At 37.4% G+C, this 20,909-nt stretch overlaps 3 protein-coding genes across 5 annotated transcripts; 2 read left to right on the forward strand and 1 right to left on the reverse strand.

The window, feature by feature from the left end:
* Positions 1 to 905: 905 nt before the first annotated feature.
* LOC147865171 (pentatricopeptide repeat-containing protein At2g39620-like) lies at positions 906 to 6,208 on the forward strand. The gene has a single exon (XM_087317931.1). It carries the CDS (start codon positions 1,054 to 1,056, stop codon positions 5,551 to 5,553), a length of 4,500 nt encoding a protein of 1,499 aa, XP_087174057.1. The 5' UTR covers positions 906 to 1,053; the 3' UTR covers positions 5,554 to 6,208.
* Positions 6,209 to 7,372: 1,164 nt separating this feature from the next.
* On the forward strand, positions 7,373 to 9,656 carry LOC147865172 (pentatricopeptide repeat-containing protein DOT4, chloroplastic-like). The gene has a single exon (XM_087317932.1). It carries the CDS (start codon positions 7,450 to 7,452, stop codon positions 9,355 to 9,357), a length of 1,908 nt encoding a protein of 635 aa, XP_087174058.1. The 5' UTR covers positions 7,373 to 7,449; the 3' UTR covers positions 9,358 to 9,656.
* Positions 9,657 to 10,393: 737 nt separating this feature from the next.
* Positions 10,394 to 19,387, reverse strand: LOC147865173 (ABC transporter B family member 25-like). 3 transcript variants are annotated; one of them, XM_087317933.1, is made up of 17 exons: positions 19,277 to 19,387; positions 17,441 to 17,518; positions 16,138 to 16,173; positions 15,977 to 16,051; positions 15,664 to 15,788; positions 14,587 to 14,686; positions 14,330 to 14,501; positions 13,790 to 13,908; positions 13,373 to 13,483; positions 13,147 to 13,291; positions 12,675 to 12,807; positions 12,341 to 12,419; positions 12,067 to 12,132; positions 11,882 to 11,989; positions 11,346 to 11,453; positions 11,048 to 11,245; positions 10,394 to 10,859 (listed from the first exon to the last, which is right to left on the reverse strand). In XM_087317933.1, exons 1-17 carry the CDS (start codon positions 19,307 to 19,309, stop codon positions 10,644 to 10,646), a joined length of 1,902 nt encoding a protein of 633 aa, XP_087174059.1. In that variant the 5' UTR covers positions 19,310 to 19,387; the 3' UTR covers positions 10,394 to 10,643. The 3 variants fall into 3 exon arrangements, with proteins under 3 accessions (XP_087174059.1, XP_087174060.1, XP_087174061.1); XM_087317935.1 differs by lacking the exon at positions 10,394 to 10,859 and having other exon boundaries at positions 11,077 to 11,245; positions 11,346 to 11,404; XM_087317934.1 differs by lacking the exons at positions 15,977 to 16,051; positions 16,138 to 16,173.
* Positions 19,388 to 20,909: the final 1,522 nt, after the last annotated feature.

Raw genomic sequence — 20,909 nt, forward strand, 5'->3', positions numbered from 1 at the left:
ATGTAACTACTAAGTTATATGATTGACAAAATGACTAAACCTAGTTGAGCTTAATATCTCAACATACTTGATAAGAAATATATGAGTCATCTTAGTGAAATAGATAATTAGTAAATAAAAAACATGTGTATCTAAAATAATCAATGTGGTAAAGCTACCTAGAGGAAGATAACTCCTAGTGCATGCAAAGGGAGATAATGCTAACCAAACGGTAACCTTTCCAATGGTCTTTGCACAACTAGGTTTAGGAAATATTACCACCTCATTTTCATTTTTGTGTTTGATTATTTTGAGGATTTGGGGGTTATAGCATAACTATTGTATGAGGATCAACTTTGTATCTGGTGGACAATATGGATTGTATAAGCACATTTGAAGGTTGGAAGATGCTTGCTTCAGTGCAAGTTTTATGTACCCTCGAAAAAGTCGCGTATGTTGGATGAAGAGAGGAATTGCGATTGTGTAACTTGGTTGGTCACCATATATATAGATATAGTGAACCCAATTATACAAGATCTATGAACGAATATAGATATTTTGTGGAAGAGGCATTGGCCCATTGGGCGCTACATATCGTGGTGTGCATGTGTTTGTGCCACCCTTTTAGCACACCTTTTTTAGGATGCATGTACCTAAGCCGACCCACCCTTTTAGTACACCCTTTTTAGCTAAGCCAACCCAAATGGGTACCTTTATATCAACTATAAATTGAGTAAGAAGTAAGAAGCTAAGTAGGTTGGTTTTGATCTGTTATGTGCATTTCACATATATAGTAGCTCATTAGGTTTTCTGATATTGTTGGGGCCATAATTCTCAGAGTTCTATGAGTGGCACAATCTATTTGCATAACTAATAATATACTCTTCTTCACCACAACCGCAAAAGAAAGAAAGGAGGGTTGAGGGACGGGGAGAGTGGGCTACTTTCAAGAATTATGGGAAGTTGTGGGCATTATTCTGGAATTTTTACAAGACTGTCGAGCAGTTAAATGATCGAAATTGGGTTTATCTTGTTGTTTCAGTAGAACCCATTATTTGTATGTAGGCTGTAATCATGATCACCCTCGATGAGTCCATCCTCTCCTTTCACGGTCCCAATCCTATACCTTCTCTCGATGACCTTACTGCTCTCTCACAGAGATGCAGGAAACAAAGGAATCTTACACATGCCAGACATGTCCACGCACACATATGCAGCCATGGCCTTGAGACGCATAAAGACATAGGAAACTACCTTGTCCCTATGTTTGTTGAATGTGGTAATCCAACCATGGCTGAACAGGTCTTCCATAAAATTATCCATTTGAATGAGTTCTCCTGGACTTCTCTCATGGAAGGGTATGTTCGGTTTGGTAATGCACAAAATGCACTTGATTTGTATGAAGAATTGAAAGTTGATCTTCTCCCTAGTAGGTACACATTCAATGTATTGCTCAAAGCTTGTACAAAGCTGAAATGCTTGGAGAAAGGTAGGATTATGCATTTTGAGGTTGTGAAAGAAGAGCTAGAAAGTGATCGATTCATTGCAAGTTCTTTGATGGGAATGTATGCTAAATGTGGTTCACTTGTTGAAGCACACAATGTATTTGAAGAGCTTCCAGATCAAGATGTTGTCTCGTGGACTACTCTAATTGCAGGATATGTTGACCATGGTTTTCTGGCTGAAGCATTGGAATGCTTGGAAAAAATGCAGAGTGAAGGTGTAGATCCGGATCGTGTTACATATATATATGGTTTAAAAGCATGTGGTTTGCTAAGATCTCTCGAAAAGGGGAAAGATTTACATGCTGAGGTAGACCGCAAAGGTTTTAATGATGCATCGATCAGCAATGCTTTGCAAGATATGTATGTGAAATGTGGTTCTTTGTCAATTGCACAAGAAATTTTTGACAAATTGCCAAACCGAGATGTATCAGCTTGGAATCTTCTGATGGCTGGATATGTGGAGGAAAACTTTTATGAAGAAGCTATTAGCTCTTTTTCAAGAATGAAGCTTGAAGGTGTTTCACCAGATGCGAATTCATTTGTTTGCATCCTAAAGGCTTGTGCCCGATCAAAGGCTATAGAGAAAGGTCGAGAATTTCACAAAGAGATCGACGAGAGGAAACTTGGTGGTGATCCATATATCGGTAGTATTTTGGTGGATATGTATGCAAAGTGTGGTTTTCTTGAAGAGGCACAAGAAGCTTTTGACTGTCTTGCAATGAAAGAAGTAGTTTCATGGACTTCACTTATTGCAGGATATGCTGAAAACAACCTTCATGAAAAAGCACTGGAGTGTCTTAGACAGATGCAAGTAGAGGGTATGGTTCCAGATTCTATCACTTTTATGTGCTGCTTGAAATCCTGTGGGGCTATAGTAGCTATAGACAAGGGCCAAGAAATACATGCAAGTATCGTTGAAGATGGCTATGAAGGAGACAATCGTCTTGGTAGTGCTTTGGTAGATATGTATATAAGATTGAGTTTGCTTGAAGAAGCACAAGATGTTTTTGATGAACTTGAAGATAAAGATGTAGTCAGTTGGACTTCATTAATTACAGCCTATTCAGAACATGGGCTCGGAGAAGCAGCCCTTAACTGTTTCCAGAGAATGCAGGAAAATGATGTGCATCCTGATGCAGTTACCTTTGCTTGTATTCTGAAAATTTGCAGCATTACAGATTCCATAGAACAAGGTCAAACATTACATGCTCAAATCATAAAGAATGGATTTGAGAAAGATCCTTTTATTGCTAACTGTCTGATGGATATGTATCTGAAATGTTGTTTTCTTCATGAAGCCGAGGAAATATTTGATCAGCTTCCTGTGAAAGATGTGATTTCATGGACTGCATTAATAGGTGGATATGCTGAGCACGGGTTTGCTGAGAAAGCATGGAATTGTTTTCTTCAGATGCAATTGAAAGGAATTTATCCTAATGCTGTCACATATGTCTGCATCCTGAAAGCTTGTGGAAGTATAAAAGCAACAGAAAAAGGGCAGTTAATACACAATTATATCATCAAAGACGGATTCGAGGATGATCTGTTTATTGGTAGCAATCTGGTGGGCATGTATGCAAAGTGTGGATTACTGCTAGAAGCTGAGGGAACACTAAATGATTTAGCCATTCGAGACTTACCCTCGTGGAGTGCTTTGGTTTCGGGTTATCTTGACCAAGGGCTTGGTGATAAAGCATTATCTTGCAGTAAGGAAATGCAAGAGGAAATGCTACATCTGGATGCCACTACATATGTTTGCAGCTTGAAAGCTTGTGGTGCAGTACAAGCCATAGATCATGGCTATTTCTTGCATGATGAAATTGTAAAACGAGGATATGAACAAGATCACTTTATCAGTAGCGTGTTGATAGATATGTATGCAAAATGTGGTTTACTTTTGGATGCTAAATCTGTGTTTGATAAATTGTTGGTTAGAGACATTGTATCTTGGAGTAGTATTACATCAGGATATGTTGATAGTGGTCATAGTGAGGAAGCATTGAAATATCTACAGCACATGGAAGAAGATGGTGTTCAAGCAAATGTATCAATGTATGTGTGTATCTTGAAGCTTTATGGGATCACTGGGGATCTACAAAAAGGTCAACTGCTGCACAGCGATATTATTAGAAGGGGGGATGAGATTAATCAACAAATTGCAACTGCTCTGATTGGTATGTATGCAAACTGTGGTTCACTCGTAGAAGCCCGAAAAATTTTCAAAAAAGTTACAGAACCAGACTTAGTGATGTGGAACACACTTATAAGAGGATATGCTGAACAGGGGCTCTATAAAGATACACTTGATTGCTTGCAAGAGATGAAAGTGTCTTGCGATTCTGTCACATACATCTTCAGTTTGAAAGCATGTAAGAACATAGGAGAAGTCAGCTATGGCCAAAAACTTCATGCGAACATCATAGAGGAAGGTTATGAGCATGACATTATAATTGGAAGCAGTTTGTTGGACATGTATGCGAGTCGAGGCTACATTTCGGATGCAAAAGAAGTTTTTGAGGAGCTCTCTGTTCAGGATGTCATTACGTGGACTGCACTGATAAGAGGATACAGTGAACTGGGCCTTGGTGATGAAGTAATAGACTGCTATACACAAATGCAATTAGATGGTATATCTCCAGATGCTGTGACAATGGCTTATATCATACAATCTTGTGGCAACTTGGGAGTTCTACAAAAGGTTCAAGAAATGCATGCCGAGGTCACCAAGAAAGGGTATGAACAAGATTCTTGTGTTGGAAATGATCTAGTGCAAACATATGGAAAGTGCTGCTCCCTTTCTGAAGCCAAAGCAGTGTTTGACCACCTATCACATCGAGATGTTGTATCCTGGACAGCACTGATGACGGGATATGCTGACAAAGGCCTTGGGGAAGAAGTGCTTCACTTTTTTGAATGTATGCAACTAGAAAGAATCTCACCCGATGTAATTTCATTCCTTTGCAGTTTGAGAGCTACATATCAGGCAGGAAATCTTGACAAGACTCAAGAGCTGCACGACAAGATCATCAAGAAAGGTTTTGAAACTGACCCATCCATTGGAAATTCTCTGGTAGGGCTGTACGCAAGATGTAATTTATTTGCAGAGGCGCTTGATACCTTTGACAAACTGGAAGTTCAAGATGTAGTTTCTTGGACTGCACTTATCACTGGATATAGTGAGCAGGGGCATTTTGAAGAGGCTTTCAGCTGCTTCCAAGAGATGCAGTTGGGAGGCTTGCTTCCCGATGTTGTCTTGTGGAGTATTATAATGACAGGGTGTGCCGAGCAAGGAAAGAGCGATGAGATTTCCATACTACTCACAAAAATGCAAGACCAAGGTCTTTCACCCTCATCTGCAATATATTTAGCCATAATGAAAGCGTACAGCAATGTAGCAGCTTTAGATTCGTTGAGAAAGGTCCATGCACAAATCCCAAAAGTTGGCTTGGAAAATGAATTCGTTCTGAGGGTTTCTCTCATTGAAATGTATGGAAAATGTGGGAGCATGATTGAAGCACATCAAGCATTTTGTGCATCACCTTTGCGAGATCCAATGACATGGAATGCATTGCTTACAGGTTTTAGTCGACAGGGAGAAAGCACAATTACTTTCAGCATGCTAAATAGGATGATAGAAGAAGGCATACAACCAGATGATACCAGTTTCGTAACCCTTCTTACAACATGTAGTCATGTGGGATTGTTAGATATGGGACAGAAGTACTTCGAATCTATGAGCAAAGAATTTGGCATTGTGCCCACTATTAAACACTATAATTGTCTTGTTGATCTTTTTGGTCGTGCAGGGCGAATGGATGAGGCAATAATGACAATAGATAGGATGCCTTTCCAAGCCGATTATGTAGTCTGGAGTACAGTGCTAGGTGCATGTCATAAATATGGTGAGAGAGAGCTAGGACGACAAGCCTTTAAGCATGCATTGAAACTTGATGGAAATGCTGCTGCAATGTTTATCTTAATGTCCAATATCTATGCAGATGTTGATGAACAAGAAGAAGATGAAGGTTTTGAGTGCGGTATTAAAGAAATTACACTAAGCATGGGGTGAGACGATATGACCGTTGAAAACCCAGAAATATATCATGCATTTTGAAAGGCGAGTCTCTCACACAAGGGCCAAGAATCCCCAAAGGGGATTCTTCCTTCAAAAATGTCTCTTTCAATGCATTATAAAATATTGATTGTTTTCCGATGGGTTTTTCTGATATTGATGCCACATAAGAGAAAAGAAACTACTTGCAGTGAAATCATTAAAACAAAGTCTACCATTACATAGACTCGAGTGAACAAGAGAAACAAATATGTATAAAGATACAGTCATCTGTCTATACATATATGCAGGGTTTGCTTCTCAAAGAGAAAAATATGTATGTATGTATAATGTATATTATCATAGTGATGAACAGATACAAAGAGATTGAGGAGATGCATAACAGCAAAAAGAAAGGTCAATTATTTTGCATTTTCTCGTTAAACTCACCCGACAGAAAACTGGAAAGGAGGAGTTCCAAAGCAAAAAATGTGGTAAACAGTTGGGTGGGCATCAAATTGGAACGTATTAATTCGATGATGATAATGATCAGTATTCGATCAATTCATGAGTCCTTTTCGTTGTATGGTGATTCCACGAGAATGCAGCTTATTTTCATATGGTATATTTGAATGATCTTGCTGGGGAGCAATTTAATGGCTTTGGCAGCAAAGGACATGGCAACTGATTTTGTGCATGCTAGACAAAGTAGACTATCTGATTAATTGATTCTTTTGACAGTGAAAAAGTAATAAAAACAATGTAATCAAGAAATATTTTCTTGTAACCCTACAGAAATGCATATAGGATACTAAATCATAGAAAGGTATTGGATTTAATAACCCAGAGAACCTCCAAAGCTCTACAAAAACCTCTCAAAGTTGGCTTCTATAAACAAAAGTCTCTCTTACAGATGTCTTACTTAGAAGTATTGTATCCAATAATTATTTGGTATTGACCTTCGATGTGGTAAATAGGATCTTTTAATGTTCCATTTCTAGGACCAACTTGGATGCATCTAGATGCATGGCCACGTTTGCAATATAGCTAGAAATATGTGCCTTTTCCATCCACCTTATCCTCATTCTCCCATTCAACGAGCTCATGTCAAATAAACACAGATCAACCACCAACTTTAATAAATCCAAGTTTAGGTTTTAGGGTCTACGAGTTGAACGAGAAGAATCCCTCGATTGGGTCGGACAAATCGTGGCTCCGAATTAAATTGTTCATGGGCCAAATTTGGTCTTAGAAGACAGTTAATATATCTTTCTTTTCTAGCATGGTAAGTTTCACCCTACAAAAGATCAAGTGGGTTGAATACTCAAAAAGAATTAAAGATAAGCCGTAGCCATGAAAGTTAGCAACTAGGCCTATCATGTAACCCTGATGCAAGATTAAGATATGGACTTGATATGCATAACAGACACCGGGGCATGAGCTTCAACAACTTATTTTGAAACATACCCCTGAGCCTCCATTATTGTATGAAACACGACATCAAGATTGAGGTCTACTTGAAGCTTCTAGTTGGCCTCTGCAGAGTAGTGTAAATGGGTTTGCAGCATTCTGAACCTGACATGTGGTCAATTCCCTTTGTGGGTTTTCACGTCACTTTTGAGGTTTCTCACCGGTAGTAAAATGCATATTGTGCGAGAAAAAAGAAGACAGCAATGAGGAAGCAAGCAATTGCTATGTGTATATAATTGGAAATATAAAAGAAGTGAAAATTCGGAGCAATAAGAGAAGGGGAGTTGGAATAACTGATTTTTTATATCTCCTCTCCTATTCACACACATATAAACGCCTGCACTCCTCTTGCATCGGGCCTGTTATTGGGTTCAATTTCCTTAATGCGTTTGTTATTATACATATCTCTGTATTATATATACTCTCGATGCTGAGGGATGTCTGATGATCTCCAAGCTTCTTGTCTCTGCTTTGAAGTCCTGTTCTCAGAGCATCTCCCTGCAACGAGGTAAGAGAATCCATGCCTACGTCATTGAAACTTGTCATCATACCCCCACCCACCTGATGGTCTCAAACACTCTTGTGGATTTCTACGCAAAATGCTGCACCTTTGAGGACTCGTTTCATGTCTTCCTTAACATTTCAAGCAGAGATGTTGTATCTTGGAATGCCATCATCTCAGGATCCATAAATTGCCGTCATTACAGCATAGCTTTGCAACTTTTCCAACAAATGATTTGTGAAGGTTTTGATTTGGATCGGATCACGTGTATTTGCATGATGAAAGTATATGCCAACATGTCTTTGCTGGATGTAGGCACGAGATTTCATATGTTTATTATGGAAAATGAAATGTTATCGCAAGATCAGCGTGTCCGAAACAGTGTTTTGGATATGTATTGCAAATGTCAGAGAATTCAAAGGGCTCAGAATATGTTTGATACATTCACAATCCGAAATGTGGTATCGTGGAACATTATGATAAATGGATATGCTCAATGTGAGGATTGTGATCAGGTGATGAAACTCTTCTATGAGATGCATTCATATGGTATAGAACCGAATTCAACTACTTTTATAAGCATACTCAAGGTTTGTTCTTCAGTGTTAGCATCACTGGAAGGTAAGTTGATTCATTTATATGTAATGGAAAATTCGATAGAGGGAGATATGCATATTGCGAGTGCACTAATTGACATGTATAGCAAATCTGGTGCCATTGAAGATGCATATATTTTGTTTTCCAAATCATCTGTCAAAGATGTGGTGACGTGGAGTGCATTGATTGGTGGATATGTGTTTCAAGGGCTTTGTATAGAGGCTCTGGATCTGTTCGAGGAAATGAGACACAATGGGATAGAACCAAATGATGTCACATACCTTAGCATCATAAAGGCATGCACAAACATGATTTCCTTGGACCATGGCAAGAGGATTCATAATTATATCAAAAGCAGTAATTCCAAGATGGTTACTAGTGTTGGAAATGCACTTATGGACATGTATATAAAATGTGGGAGTCTTACTGATGCTCATGATGTGTTTGAGAAATTAACACAACGAAGTGTAGTAACATGGAGTACTTTAATTGCTGGAGATGTGGAACATGGGTTTTGTGAAGAGGCTCTTCTACATTTTAGAGACATGCAAAAGGAAGGATTTGTAGCAAGTAACATAACCATTGCTTATGTTCTAAAAGCTTGCTCAGTCATATGTGCCCTAGATCAAGCCAAATTAGTGCATGCCTACAGCATTGAAATAAGTCTTGTATCAGACGTATTGGTTGCCAATACCCTTGTTTATATGTATATTAAGTGTGGAAGCTTTGAGGATGCGTGTAACATTTTCAATGATTCTTTAGATTTGGATGTAGTGACATGGAGTGCTATGGTTGCAGGATGTTCAAATTATCAACAGGCGCTTCAGTACTTCAAAAGCATGTTGAGTTCAGGTATAAGACCAAATGATGTAACATTCATTGGTCTTCTATCTGCATGTTGTCAGACAGGATGTGTGAATGAAGGTTGTCACCATTTCAAGTCTATGACCCTCGATTACAATATTGTAGCATCAGCTGAACACTATAATTGTATGGTTGATCTCCTTGCACGATCAGGTTTCTTGGTTGAAGCGAAAATGATGCTTCTAACAATGCCATTTGACCCAGATATCAAGGTTTGGACATCGTTGCTTAGCCACTCGAAAGTATTAGGTGAAGCATCTCTAGGGAAGAGATGCTTTGATACTGTGACCATAGTAGATGTAGTGGAGGCAGATAATACAGTGTCAATGTTTCACACTTTGTTCTTGCCGCAACTAAGTCAAGAACCTTGGCAAAGTCTGCAGCTGTAGATTTTAGGAAGTTAAAAGCTAAAGACAAAGGAGATAGAGGATGACATGGACAACATACAATCAGCAGGAAGTTCTATTACTGATTCTTCGATCAACTCTTTCATGGATTACCATGACCAAAGATGATTGGGACTTTCTATTGATGACATGCGCAAACCAACAAAATTTGAGTAGTGGCCAAGTGTATGTAGGACCTTATCAAGTAACATCAGAAACTCCAAACTACAACACAGAACCTACTGATGATTAAGCACATGCTTTCTACTTGAATGAGATGACTCAATGCAATGCTTCGCTTAGGATGCTCTAGGTGTGATAGAACTTGATACAACACCACCACATTTGGAATGTTCTAGATGTCCATAGATACATTTATTCTTCACAATAAATGTTAACAACAAAGATTGCTCACATAACATTGAGATGTAAAAGAACTCATGGGATGGCATATAGTTTGTTGCGATCAAACACAGTGACTGATCAGTGTAGTTGTACATGTATTATCAACGGATCGCGGAGTGGTTGTCTTGTTTGAGTGAGATCCATCCCTAGAGAGCAACTCTGAAATATCATCAATATCTTTTACATGCACCCTTCTTTTCTACATTTATTGTGATCCACACACACATAATATGTTAATCGATCAACAATAGCCATAGTGTACTGGGTTGGTAATCAACATTTGGTTTCATTGAATTTCCTAAAAGATAAGCCTATTTTTTCCATTCATTTCAAGATGTCATCTGTCACTTTTACCTACATCAAACTCTTGCAATCATAATTAAGCTCTCTGGTCTTGAGTTAAAAGATATTTAGCATTAGTAGATATAAAGATTCTTCACTCTTAATGTTTAAAGCCGAGTTAAACAATGATTTATAATCTATTAATCATCATATACGACATCTCTCATTCTTTGTAGTTTGATGTCAAAAGATAAACCACAATGTTATGCCACTTAGCATTAAATATTGGGTAAGGTAGCACCAGCCACACAGCAGGCTATATCAATGGAACAACATATGAGATTCAATACTATACTATCAACGGCAAATGTTGCATTGAAAAAAAATGCTTAGTATTCATTGGCATAAACTCATAGTTTGAAAGAATTTAGCATTGTTATCGAATCCAGCATAACTCTCCATTGAACATATTATGAGCGAACATGTGTCATTGGATGGAGCAAACAATACTTGAGAGCCACTTTATGAACAGTATTGAGTGCACATTCTCATTGCATATTTTCAGGGGACAAAATAATATTTAAATTAAATGGTTATGTTGCCTAGTCTGATGAGATTGCATCCTTAGTTGAGATTTGGAGTTGCCTCCTCACTAGACCAGCATAGATACCTTGCCTAGAAAGTAGTTCTTCATGACTACCCTTTTCCACAATCTGACCGTCAGACACAACGATCACCATATCAGCACTTTGAACAGTTGAAAGACGGTGAGCAATCACAAGAACGGTTCTTCCTTTCATAAGACGATCCATGGCATCCTAAATTACCCAAGACATAATTCACTACTGCTTAAGACAAATTTGATCAAGGTGACGATATCAAGAGAATGAATGCTTAAAGAACTAATTAAGAATTGACGATATCAAGGCGTTTGGATACCCGAAATCGATAATTATTATTTGTAACCATGAATTGATACTGTAGTCAAGGAGTAAAGAAATTCTACCTGCACTAAGTATTCACTCTCAGCATCAAGAGCACTTGTGGCTTCGTCTAATAAAAGCACACGAGGATCCATTAGAAGAGCTCGAGCAATTGCTACTCGTTGCTTTTGGCCTCCTGATAATCTCACACCACGTTCACCAACATGTGTGTCATAACCTTGTGGAAGCTTCACAACAAACTCATGAGCGTTTGCCATTTCCTATAATATTTCCATTTAGGAATTTTGAGTTATTATCTGCTGTAACTGGCTTGTTTAGTCTATAATCTTAACATTTTCTTTGAACAAACGGAAATCTTACGGCCACTCTTTGAATATCAGCAGAGGATGCCTTTCCTCTCCGTCCATACGCGATGTTGTCTGCGACAGAGCAGTTGAACAGAATTGGTTCTTGACTCACAATGCTAACCTTCAACAGATGAAAGAGTGACCATTCTTGTCAAGCAATCAAAATATACAATTGAAATTATTGTTCAATGCATTAGTCATTCAGTGTACTTTACCAACTTATATGTATCCTGGTGTATTCGTGCACGTGCACGCGCGCACACACACACATGACTTGGAGACAAAATCAAGTTTATGATCCAGAAGTCAAGCCACTATCTCCTTATTTCTTAGTTTATTTCTTCAAATCTATGCAACCAATATCTTTTCATGCAGGTATAAGTAATTTGATATTAATGTCTTCCATATGTATCCTAGCGTACTTACAAATGAAACTGAGTTTCCATTTTGGTCTTTACATGCCACTTCAGGATATTTTTCTTCATCCAGAAGTCAGGACACTATCTCCTTATTTCATAGTTTAATTCTTCAAAACTGTGGGATCAATACCTTTTCATGCAGATGCTCATGAGATATTTCAGGTAAAAGAACCCCATTAAGCTGAATACTCCCCTTTTTGGGATCATAAAACCTCTCTATCAAGTTTGCAATCGTGGTCTGTAAAACACAAAACCCTGCATAAGTTATTTGGGAATAACAGATTTTCTGTTCCCATGGTATATTATCAATCTCACCTTTCCTCCTCCACTTGGTCCCACAAGAGCAACTTTTGCACCAGATTTCAATTCTAAGGAAATTCCCTGAATGTTCCATTAAATCCATCAGAATAATACAGTCTATCAATAGATATTAAAATGGTGGGCGTACACAAGTGCACACACATATGAACCAAAACAGTATGCCTCTATGCATTATGCATTAAGATAGTATGAAATCTTATTACATTTCAGAAGACATATTGGATAATTTGATTCAAAAATGACATGCATCATACCTCAAATGGCATACCTTCAACACATCTTCATTTGGACGTGATGGATAAGAAAACCAAACATCTTTCATCTCCACTTCCCCTTCATCTCCATCACTGAGGAAAGGCATAATATGAATGACAGTACAAGTAGAATATAATACATCAACCATTAACATACTTGTCAGCTTCCAATAAAGGAACGATAATATGTTCATAGAAATTTCTGATTGCCTCTGTGATTCGTAGGAACATATATCATTCATATAATGTGTTCATGTGGCTTGATCATTATTGAAGAATACTCAAGAATTCTCTTTTTAAGATATAGTCTCTCTTACAAGGTATTTATTAAGGATTCTTTGGCCTCACCTAAGTGGACACTTGTCTCCTGATTTGGGCATTGTTGACACTCTATCCAAAAGTTGGAACACACGTCGACTAGCACCAGCTGCCTTCATAGCTGTAGTATATAAGCTAGAAAGTGATGACAGTGAGAAGGCAACTGGGCAAAAACACAAAACCATAAAGAAGAAATCAGTAAGTTTCATATAGTTTCCAGAAAAATGGAGAATTTACATGCCTAAAATGATGATTTACAAAATTTATGCACACTACTTCCATCAAAAAGGAGATCAAACTAGACCTATGTTTGCAACTAGAAACAAGCCTACATGACCTCGTGAGAAATATATTTACTTTTGATCAATGAGATACAATCTACTTTCAAGGCAAGGATTAGGAGTTCAGAATTGCATGTGTGAGATTACAAAAAAAAGTTCCCAACAATATTCATAACGCAAATGAATGACAAACATGCATTTAGTTTTTTATATGTCAACACCTGTAAGGCTGTAAAGTATGAAAGAAGTCAAAGAACCGGTTGTCATCTTCCCATATATGGTTAAGTTAGCTCCATAAACAACGACAGCCACAATCGAAAGTGTTGATGCGGCTGAGACAGCTCCAGTGAAGAGACCAACAGCAAGCTACAAGGACATCAATACACTGTTAAAATGGTAACAAGTTCTAAAATGGTCTTCAATCTCTTATTGTATGTCTACATTTACCGCTTGCCGAAGCCCAAGCTTCAGACTTTCTGCGACCTTCTCTCCATAACGAGAACATTCAGAGTCTTCCTGAGCAAATGATCTAACGGTTCGAACTGCTGAAAATGATTCCTAAATGAAAAAAATAAGTTGGTGTTTCTCCTTAGTTTGAATAATAAGAAGATTGTTTTTAATGGGCAAAACTCCAAAATATCACTGAGTTATTCTTTATTTTCCCATGTCCATGGATATTCATTATTTTCAAAACACCCTTGTTTAACCTCGAAATAGAGAAAAGGGGATGAATCAACCATTTAATTGCTCTTTTTGGGAGTCAAGGGCATTTGGCAAAATAACAAAATTTTAGAGGTATTTGGGGAAATAAAGACAAACTTGGACATTCCAGAGTTCTCCTCTTCTTTTGTCTCACAAAAGTACCTCTGCAATAGATGCTGCAACAGCTGAAGCAACCTGGGTCTTATGCGAGAGCTCACGAAGATATCGACCAAATGCTCTAATACCAAAGAAGATGGCCGGAACAATAGCCAAAGAGAGCACTTCAAAAAAGAAGAAACAATTCAGTCACATAACACTGAAAAACGAGGAACAACGGGCTACATAGTACAACATAGACTAAAACCACTCTCTCACATTGTTTAGAATTTCGGAGACCAACTCCAGAAAGAATAAAGAAACCAAGTTCACATTCTAAAAGCACTAAATATTTTTCTACGAAAAGGTTAATGGCTAGTGGTATGATAGGAAGGACATGAGGGCATTTGTTACACAGAGTAATGACAGTGCAGTGTGGTCATAAAATCTCTAGAACACGTTACATTAAGAATACAAAAACAAACTTTTGCATGTGCATATAACATGCATGCATGCCCAACAATAGTAGGGATATCTATCCAGCTTTCACTGATGTCTTCAAGGGTAGTAAATATAGATTTTTTAAAGATGGCAAACATTTATTACATGTCAGTTGCCAAGAGGTCTGAAACATAAAACCGACACCAACTAATGACGTAGTCAAGCTACGCAATGTCTCTGACAAATTAACTGTAGCTGCATTCTTGATGACTTGAGTATCTTCCGAAAGCCTGCTCAATAATTCCCCTGTTTTCGTCACATCAAAGAATGCTATCTCCTGTACAGAGAAATGTACAACTTATGTAATGATTCATGCACACAAATCATCACTTCAGAAAACAGTAAATAGTAGACCAATTTACTTGGTTTATAAGATGGCCAAAAAGGTTTTCCCTTAAACGTGCTACAACACGCTCACTCGCAGCTGTAAACAGATATGCCCGGAGAGCTGCAGCTATTGCTCTGTACCACATAATATATAACCTTAAGAGTTTTGAACACAGAAATCCAACAATGAATTCTAAGAGTTTCAGAAGTTCAACTGCAAGTTTCTCAGAAATTTTAGCACCAACACATTGCAGGCTTCTAAACATTGGGGTATTGCAAAAAACCTTGAGATAAGTCTGAAAATGGCCAGGGATGTAGTTGGTAATTGACAGAAGAGTTTACCGAATTGCAATGTTCACCTTCGGATTAGCTTACTACTACAGGTGACCTATCTTACAACAGGGATATTTAGCTGTGCACATAATATTGGATCTCAGAAAGAATATTGAATCATAATCTCTGTATTAAGGATGGTGATTTACTTTTCCAGAGAGCATGCCTAGGTCAGAAGGCTTTATTCATATTCTTAGATAATTATGCACAGATAAGCAGATTCGAATTTCCTGTCTGCCGATATGGGTGTAGTTTCTTTTATGCCATTAACTGATAGAGGAGCATCTTCGTAGATTCTGTATTTTGTATCTATTACTACTCTTTAGCTTTTTTCTAAACTCTTAACTGCTGGGTGAACATTTATTTTAAAATAACGAAATACAAGAATAAACTTTGGCCTGTTGAAAAACTACTTCAATATTAATACCCACGTAGATTACCCATTAGCCAACTATTATAGTCTCTGTCAGATGCAACTAGTGTACAGATGATTACATTCAAATTCAAAGCACATTTTTCCATGCTGTATGGACAGGAATATTGATGATATTTTTCAGTGCAGCACAGAAACCAAATGGTAAATGAAATATTTACCAGGATACACAAAACAATTAAATGTAAAGCACGTCTTCCAGACTTACAGAATCCATACTTTAAATTAGATAAACATTTCATGGATGTAGTTTATAAACAAACCATCAGATATCTATTTTAAAGAACAGAGAAGCAAATATGAACCTTTGACTAGGAATTAATTAGTATGAAAAACAAAAAATTACCCTATAATTATAATGATGGTTATCTCAAGAATTGTATTGTTGACTTTTCGTACTGCTGTTTTCTTCTGATCCAGTGTATCAAGTTGGCCATTGACAATGTCAATAATCTCTCCTGCAAACTTCGGCTGTCAGGAAAGTTTCAAATTTCAGATTCAGACCGGACATCCAAATAACAAGCTTGAAGTAAATTAGCTTTTGTTTTCATTCGTTTCATCTGTCTGGCATCATGTCACATAGATTGGACTATAAGAACCCAAGAATAGATGGGACTATAAGAACCCAAGATAAAGTTGAAATTACGCCTATTACCTACCAGCAATATATTTGAAATGGAGGCAACAAACAAAGCAATGGTAGCTATGATCAAGATCCGTATCTCGGGTTTAGCCTTCACCAGAAACCAGAATATCAAAAGAAAATACTCGTAACAAAAAAATCTCAAAGGCATTAACAGAAGAATGCATACGAACTAACCAATCGTAGAATTCGGGAAATTCCAACATTGGCCGGCTGTCAAATTCAACCAAAATAAATTAAGTATACTTATCATACAAACTATTTTACGTTTGGGGAATTTACTAGAATATCCAAAAAAACTTACAAAATTCCAATGTTTCAAACACCAAAGTTTTATTCTACCAAACTTCAGAAACTTAAGTGCTTAGATAACTAGATTCTTTAGTAAAAGTATGTTTAGTAATAATCACTTAATTTTGTTTGTTCTAAAAAATGAGACAAAATTTTCATATGTAATCTCTTATTCTGTCTGACTAAAAGACATTAATAAATCTCTTTCACTCTGATATTGTTATTTATTAGTATGGGTAATATGAATTCCCCATATTTGTAATCATGATTCATCTCATTGGCCAAGTTTGGCCTCTATTATAAGGACGTGAACCTCTCTATAGAGGAGTAGGATACTCAAGTCAAAGATGTTTAGTGGTTGTCCTTATAAGTGAATGAGGTAGAGGTTGACACTCCCAGATTCATCTAGGCAGAGACAGACATAAGAAGAGGGACATATAACTGATTATCTTGGTGCCTAATCAACTTTTGGATAAATCCAAGTTAGTTCCATATCCCTTCTCTATCCACAGTTGATGAGATAATGTCCATATTTTCCCAACTCACTTTGTGTGAAGGGGGGTGACATGTGTGTCGCATGAATAATTAAAAAATCTAGGAATAGTATGTAAGAAGATGGACTATAAAGGCCATCTTTATGCCTAATCACACTTTTGGATTGATCCAAGTTTATTTTTTGTCCATCACTTTCATGGCATCTGTTTTCATTGCTTTATTTCTCTCATTTAGTTGTAGCTAAAAGTGGTCAATCAAGGCTATAATCAAAACGTGGCAGTGCATCCATCTTTCATTTGTCCACTCGAGCAATTGGTTTCACCTTCCTCTACTAGTTGTATAGATGAGGAAAGAGCCAACTATAAACAGCTATCCCTAGGAAATTCCCAGATTTTACATATCCAATCATGTCTTGAAAAGTGCCTCCATGACTATTGAGGCCATGGGACTTAGCTCTAACTATCTGATGTGGTATTAACGTTTTGATCCTTAACGGGGGCAATCATAGCTAATGGCCTTTCAATGTTTCTCCAACTTCCACAATTGCAGAGACTTGATCTTGTATCTTTGCTCCATACAAGAGGGCGGATATGACTAATATATTGAACCATAACTTGGTGCATAGAATAAGAGAAATTGTAGAGAAGAATGAGTATTTTAGAGAATTTTGGAAAGAGTATTAAGAGTAACTTACACCAACCAAATCCCCAACCTCCAAGTCAGTAGGAGATTTCTCATCGGTTCCTGTTGACTGTTTTTCAGCGCTTTCCTTCTAGAAAAAAATGCATGTACTTTAGAAACTAGGATGTAATGTAGAACATCAATATTATAAATATCACAATGCCTTGTAAATATGAATCGAGAAGAGCATTTATTTATTAACACTGAAGAGCAGTATCTTTTAATTCAATTTGTCTACTTCGACTAGCATTTGCAAACATTTATTTCAGATTTCTTAATGTGAATATGATTGAAAATGTTGGTATTTTGATATTGGAAACAATAAATAGTGAAACGAACTTTCGGACACCAGCAATTCACACCAAGCATCAGGGACAGATTCATAAGTTCACTTTCTACCCAACTACGAAATTCACACCGACATTCAGATGCAAATTTCTTCCCACTAGTTTTACATCCATGTGTAGCATAACATTGCTTCAAGTATAGGGAGTACTAGGAATGGTTGCTGATATCACTCCCAGATCATTGCTTCAAGCATAACAAAAAAGACCATCATCAAAATTCTCCTTATACAAACAACCTATGACCATCACACAAGACAAGATACCCAAAAGAGAAAGAAAGTATCAAAGACAATCTACGACTATCACACAAGAAAAGATACCTAAAAGAGACAAAGAAAGTGCCAAAGGTTGTTTGAATTCAAGGAAGAACCATTACTATAAGATGCTTCGTATTCAAATCTGGTCTAAAGAGAAAGACGTAATCAAATCTTTTTTTCAAAATGAGAAATGTAAGAAAGAGACATAAATTTGATAAACAGGGAGATCTTTCTTGGGACACTTCGGTGACTTGAGGACTCCAGTCTAACAAGTATATCTAGGACAACATGTATGCCTATATGTATTTATATATACCAAAGCAATCTAATTTATATCCAATATCCAAGTAAACCAGTATTGTTGTAACCTTTCACGTTATCTTTTCTTTCTGGTCCGAAGATTAAGGAATAAATGTTCACTTAACAATGCAAGGTATCAAATTTATACAAAGTGATGGCTTCTGCCGGATATCTAAGGAGATCATTCCTTATTCTACAACTCTGAAGTCTAGATTAGGTACGAAATGTTGGCTTCGGAAGGTAAAGGTAATTATATTTCTGTCGCATACCAAAGGAGACAAGTATTATTGCAGCGTTGTCTCATAATGTTTCTTTCCTACCAGTGTAGGCAAACCAGAAATGTTCATTTCATAATGCAAACCACCATTATAAAGAATCGCAAAGCATTGACTTAACCACACAGGAAAACATAAATAAATCTGATTCTCGATTTCACAGAAAATAAATGGAGTTTATTAGAAATGTTATTTAGTGCGATGACGCATTATAACATGAAATCAAACGCCTTTTTTATGCAATATTTCTTTCTCATATTTATCTGGATTAAAGACGAGTTTGTTCAGTTTCAACAATGTTATGTGGTGATTATCTTAGACACCCCTCTGAAGGAAGTGTGGGTTTCCTTATTAAGAAAAGTTGCTTTGCCACAGAAAAGGAATACGGCTTATGATTCTCCATCTCGAAGGAGAAAAGTTAGACATTGCATTCTTTGCGAATACGCTTGCTAATGCAATTTGTGGCATGTTCCAGGTGGAAGCATTGGATTCATAATGCTGGGTAATCAACTGAAAAAAATGAGCTTCCACAAGAAGAAAGAGAAGAATGCAACCCGAAGGAGAGAGAGAGAGAGAGAGAGAGAGAGAGAAAGAAAGAAAGAGAGACATAAAAGAAGGTTAGGTTAAGCTTGCGAGGGAAGGGATGAGGAAGGAGGAGATTTTGGCTTACCTTGGGAAGGAGAGGTGATCGATCCATGGCCATGGCAACAGTGTAGTGTAGTTACTAGTGCAGAGGTGAAGAGGTGGAGGCAGCGAGCGAGCGAGCGAGTCTGCAGGTGACAACGAAGGCCTCCACGTCCTCCATTACATATATATGATGTCCATTGTACATACATACCTCTCTCTCTCTCTCTCAGTTTTCTTTAATTCCCCAAATGCCCCTATGTGAGAAAGCCTTTGTGCAATGTGCATATATTGTTTCCACGGATGAGAGGGAGATAGACTGACAGATATTTTTAGCGTCAATATAGAGGCCAATATCGGCCCACGAGAATAAAAACTCGGGGGCATTTTTGGGAGGAAATAAAGAAAAGCGGAGAAGGTTTCTCAAATGGTAGACCCAGTAGGTGCCCACCCCTCGATTGAGGGAATATCTAGGACCTGCTTACGAAACAATGTATATATTGCACGCTACATACGATCTCTCTAGGCGCACTTGAGGGAATAACTAGGACTTCATTGACTTTTCCTCTGCTTGCCTGCCTACCTACTTACTCTTAACATGTTTGAAACTGCATACATTCTTATATATGTGTGTTGTGTCGTCTACTTGTGTACCGTTCAAAGCTCTTTGGGCTTTTCTTTATTTCCCCAATTACCCCTTTGCATTTTTCCTTGTTGCTTCCATAACCAATTCATCCTCCTTTTTTCTTTTCGCCTAGTTGCTTGACCAAGGGTACACAAGGAGATCATGAATGATACCTACAAATACGTACATGTGTATCGTCTACCAGCATGTCATTTAAACTCCATGTGTTTTTCTTTACTTTCCTGAAATTGCCCCTGGGTTTTTATTGTTTCAACCACCATTGTAGCTCAAATGCCCCTCTCTCTAGCAAATTCATCCTCTTTTACCCCCTTTCGAAAGTTTTCCACAAGGACTCGAAGATAACTTAATGTTAGTCTTATTGGCATTGGGCATACAAAGAACAACTCCAAGTATGTAAAACACTTCTCTTTTCTTGTTCCCATTTGCGTGGGTTTTGTGTATAATCCAAGTTGGCATGTTTTTATTGTATGTTCACTTGAAATACATTGGCTTTGATGTTGCCATGTGTATAACATGGACTACAATTACATTAGTTGTGTGAAACCTAGAGATGAAACAAAATGCTTGTCATTATATATAATTATAATAAAGAGACTATGAAGTAATGACTTTCATAAGTGCATGAACTAATCATTTTCTCCCACCATTTATTTATAGATTATTACCTAAACCATATTGAGCATCTTCACTGGTTTGCCACTTTTAGTAATTTCTCCCATCAACCACATGGGTTGCATTTCAACGTGTCTATCAAAATAAATTGGCCATGAAGAAGGCAAAGAAGTCATGTCATGTTAATTAATATGCAAAAGCGTGATGACGTTTATATGCACATAGTTAAAAGTAAGAAACATTCCATCACAAGTTTTGTGCTTGGAAAGAAAGTGAGATTTTTTATGGCATGTGTTTTTCTTCATTGGGTATCTTCATCGGTTTCCCACTTTTAGTAAATTCTCCTATCAGCCAAATGTGTTGCACCTCAATCTGTCTATTCAAAATACTTTGCCCATGAACAAGGCAAAAAAGCCATGTT

Source organism: Azolla caroliniana, unplaced genomic scaffold (genome assembly GCF_043228905.1).
Source record: "Azolla caroliniana isolate FFs.n. ecotype wild unplaced genomic scaffold, voAzoCaro1.0.p SCAF_4, whole genome shotgun sequence".
In the NCBI taxonomy this organism is placed as follows: domain Eukaryota; kingdom Viridiplantae; phylum Streptophyta; class Polypodiopsida; order Salviniales; family Salviniaceae; genus Azolla; species Azolla caroliniana.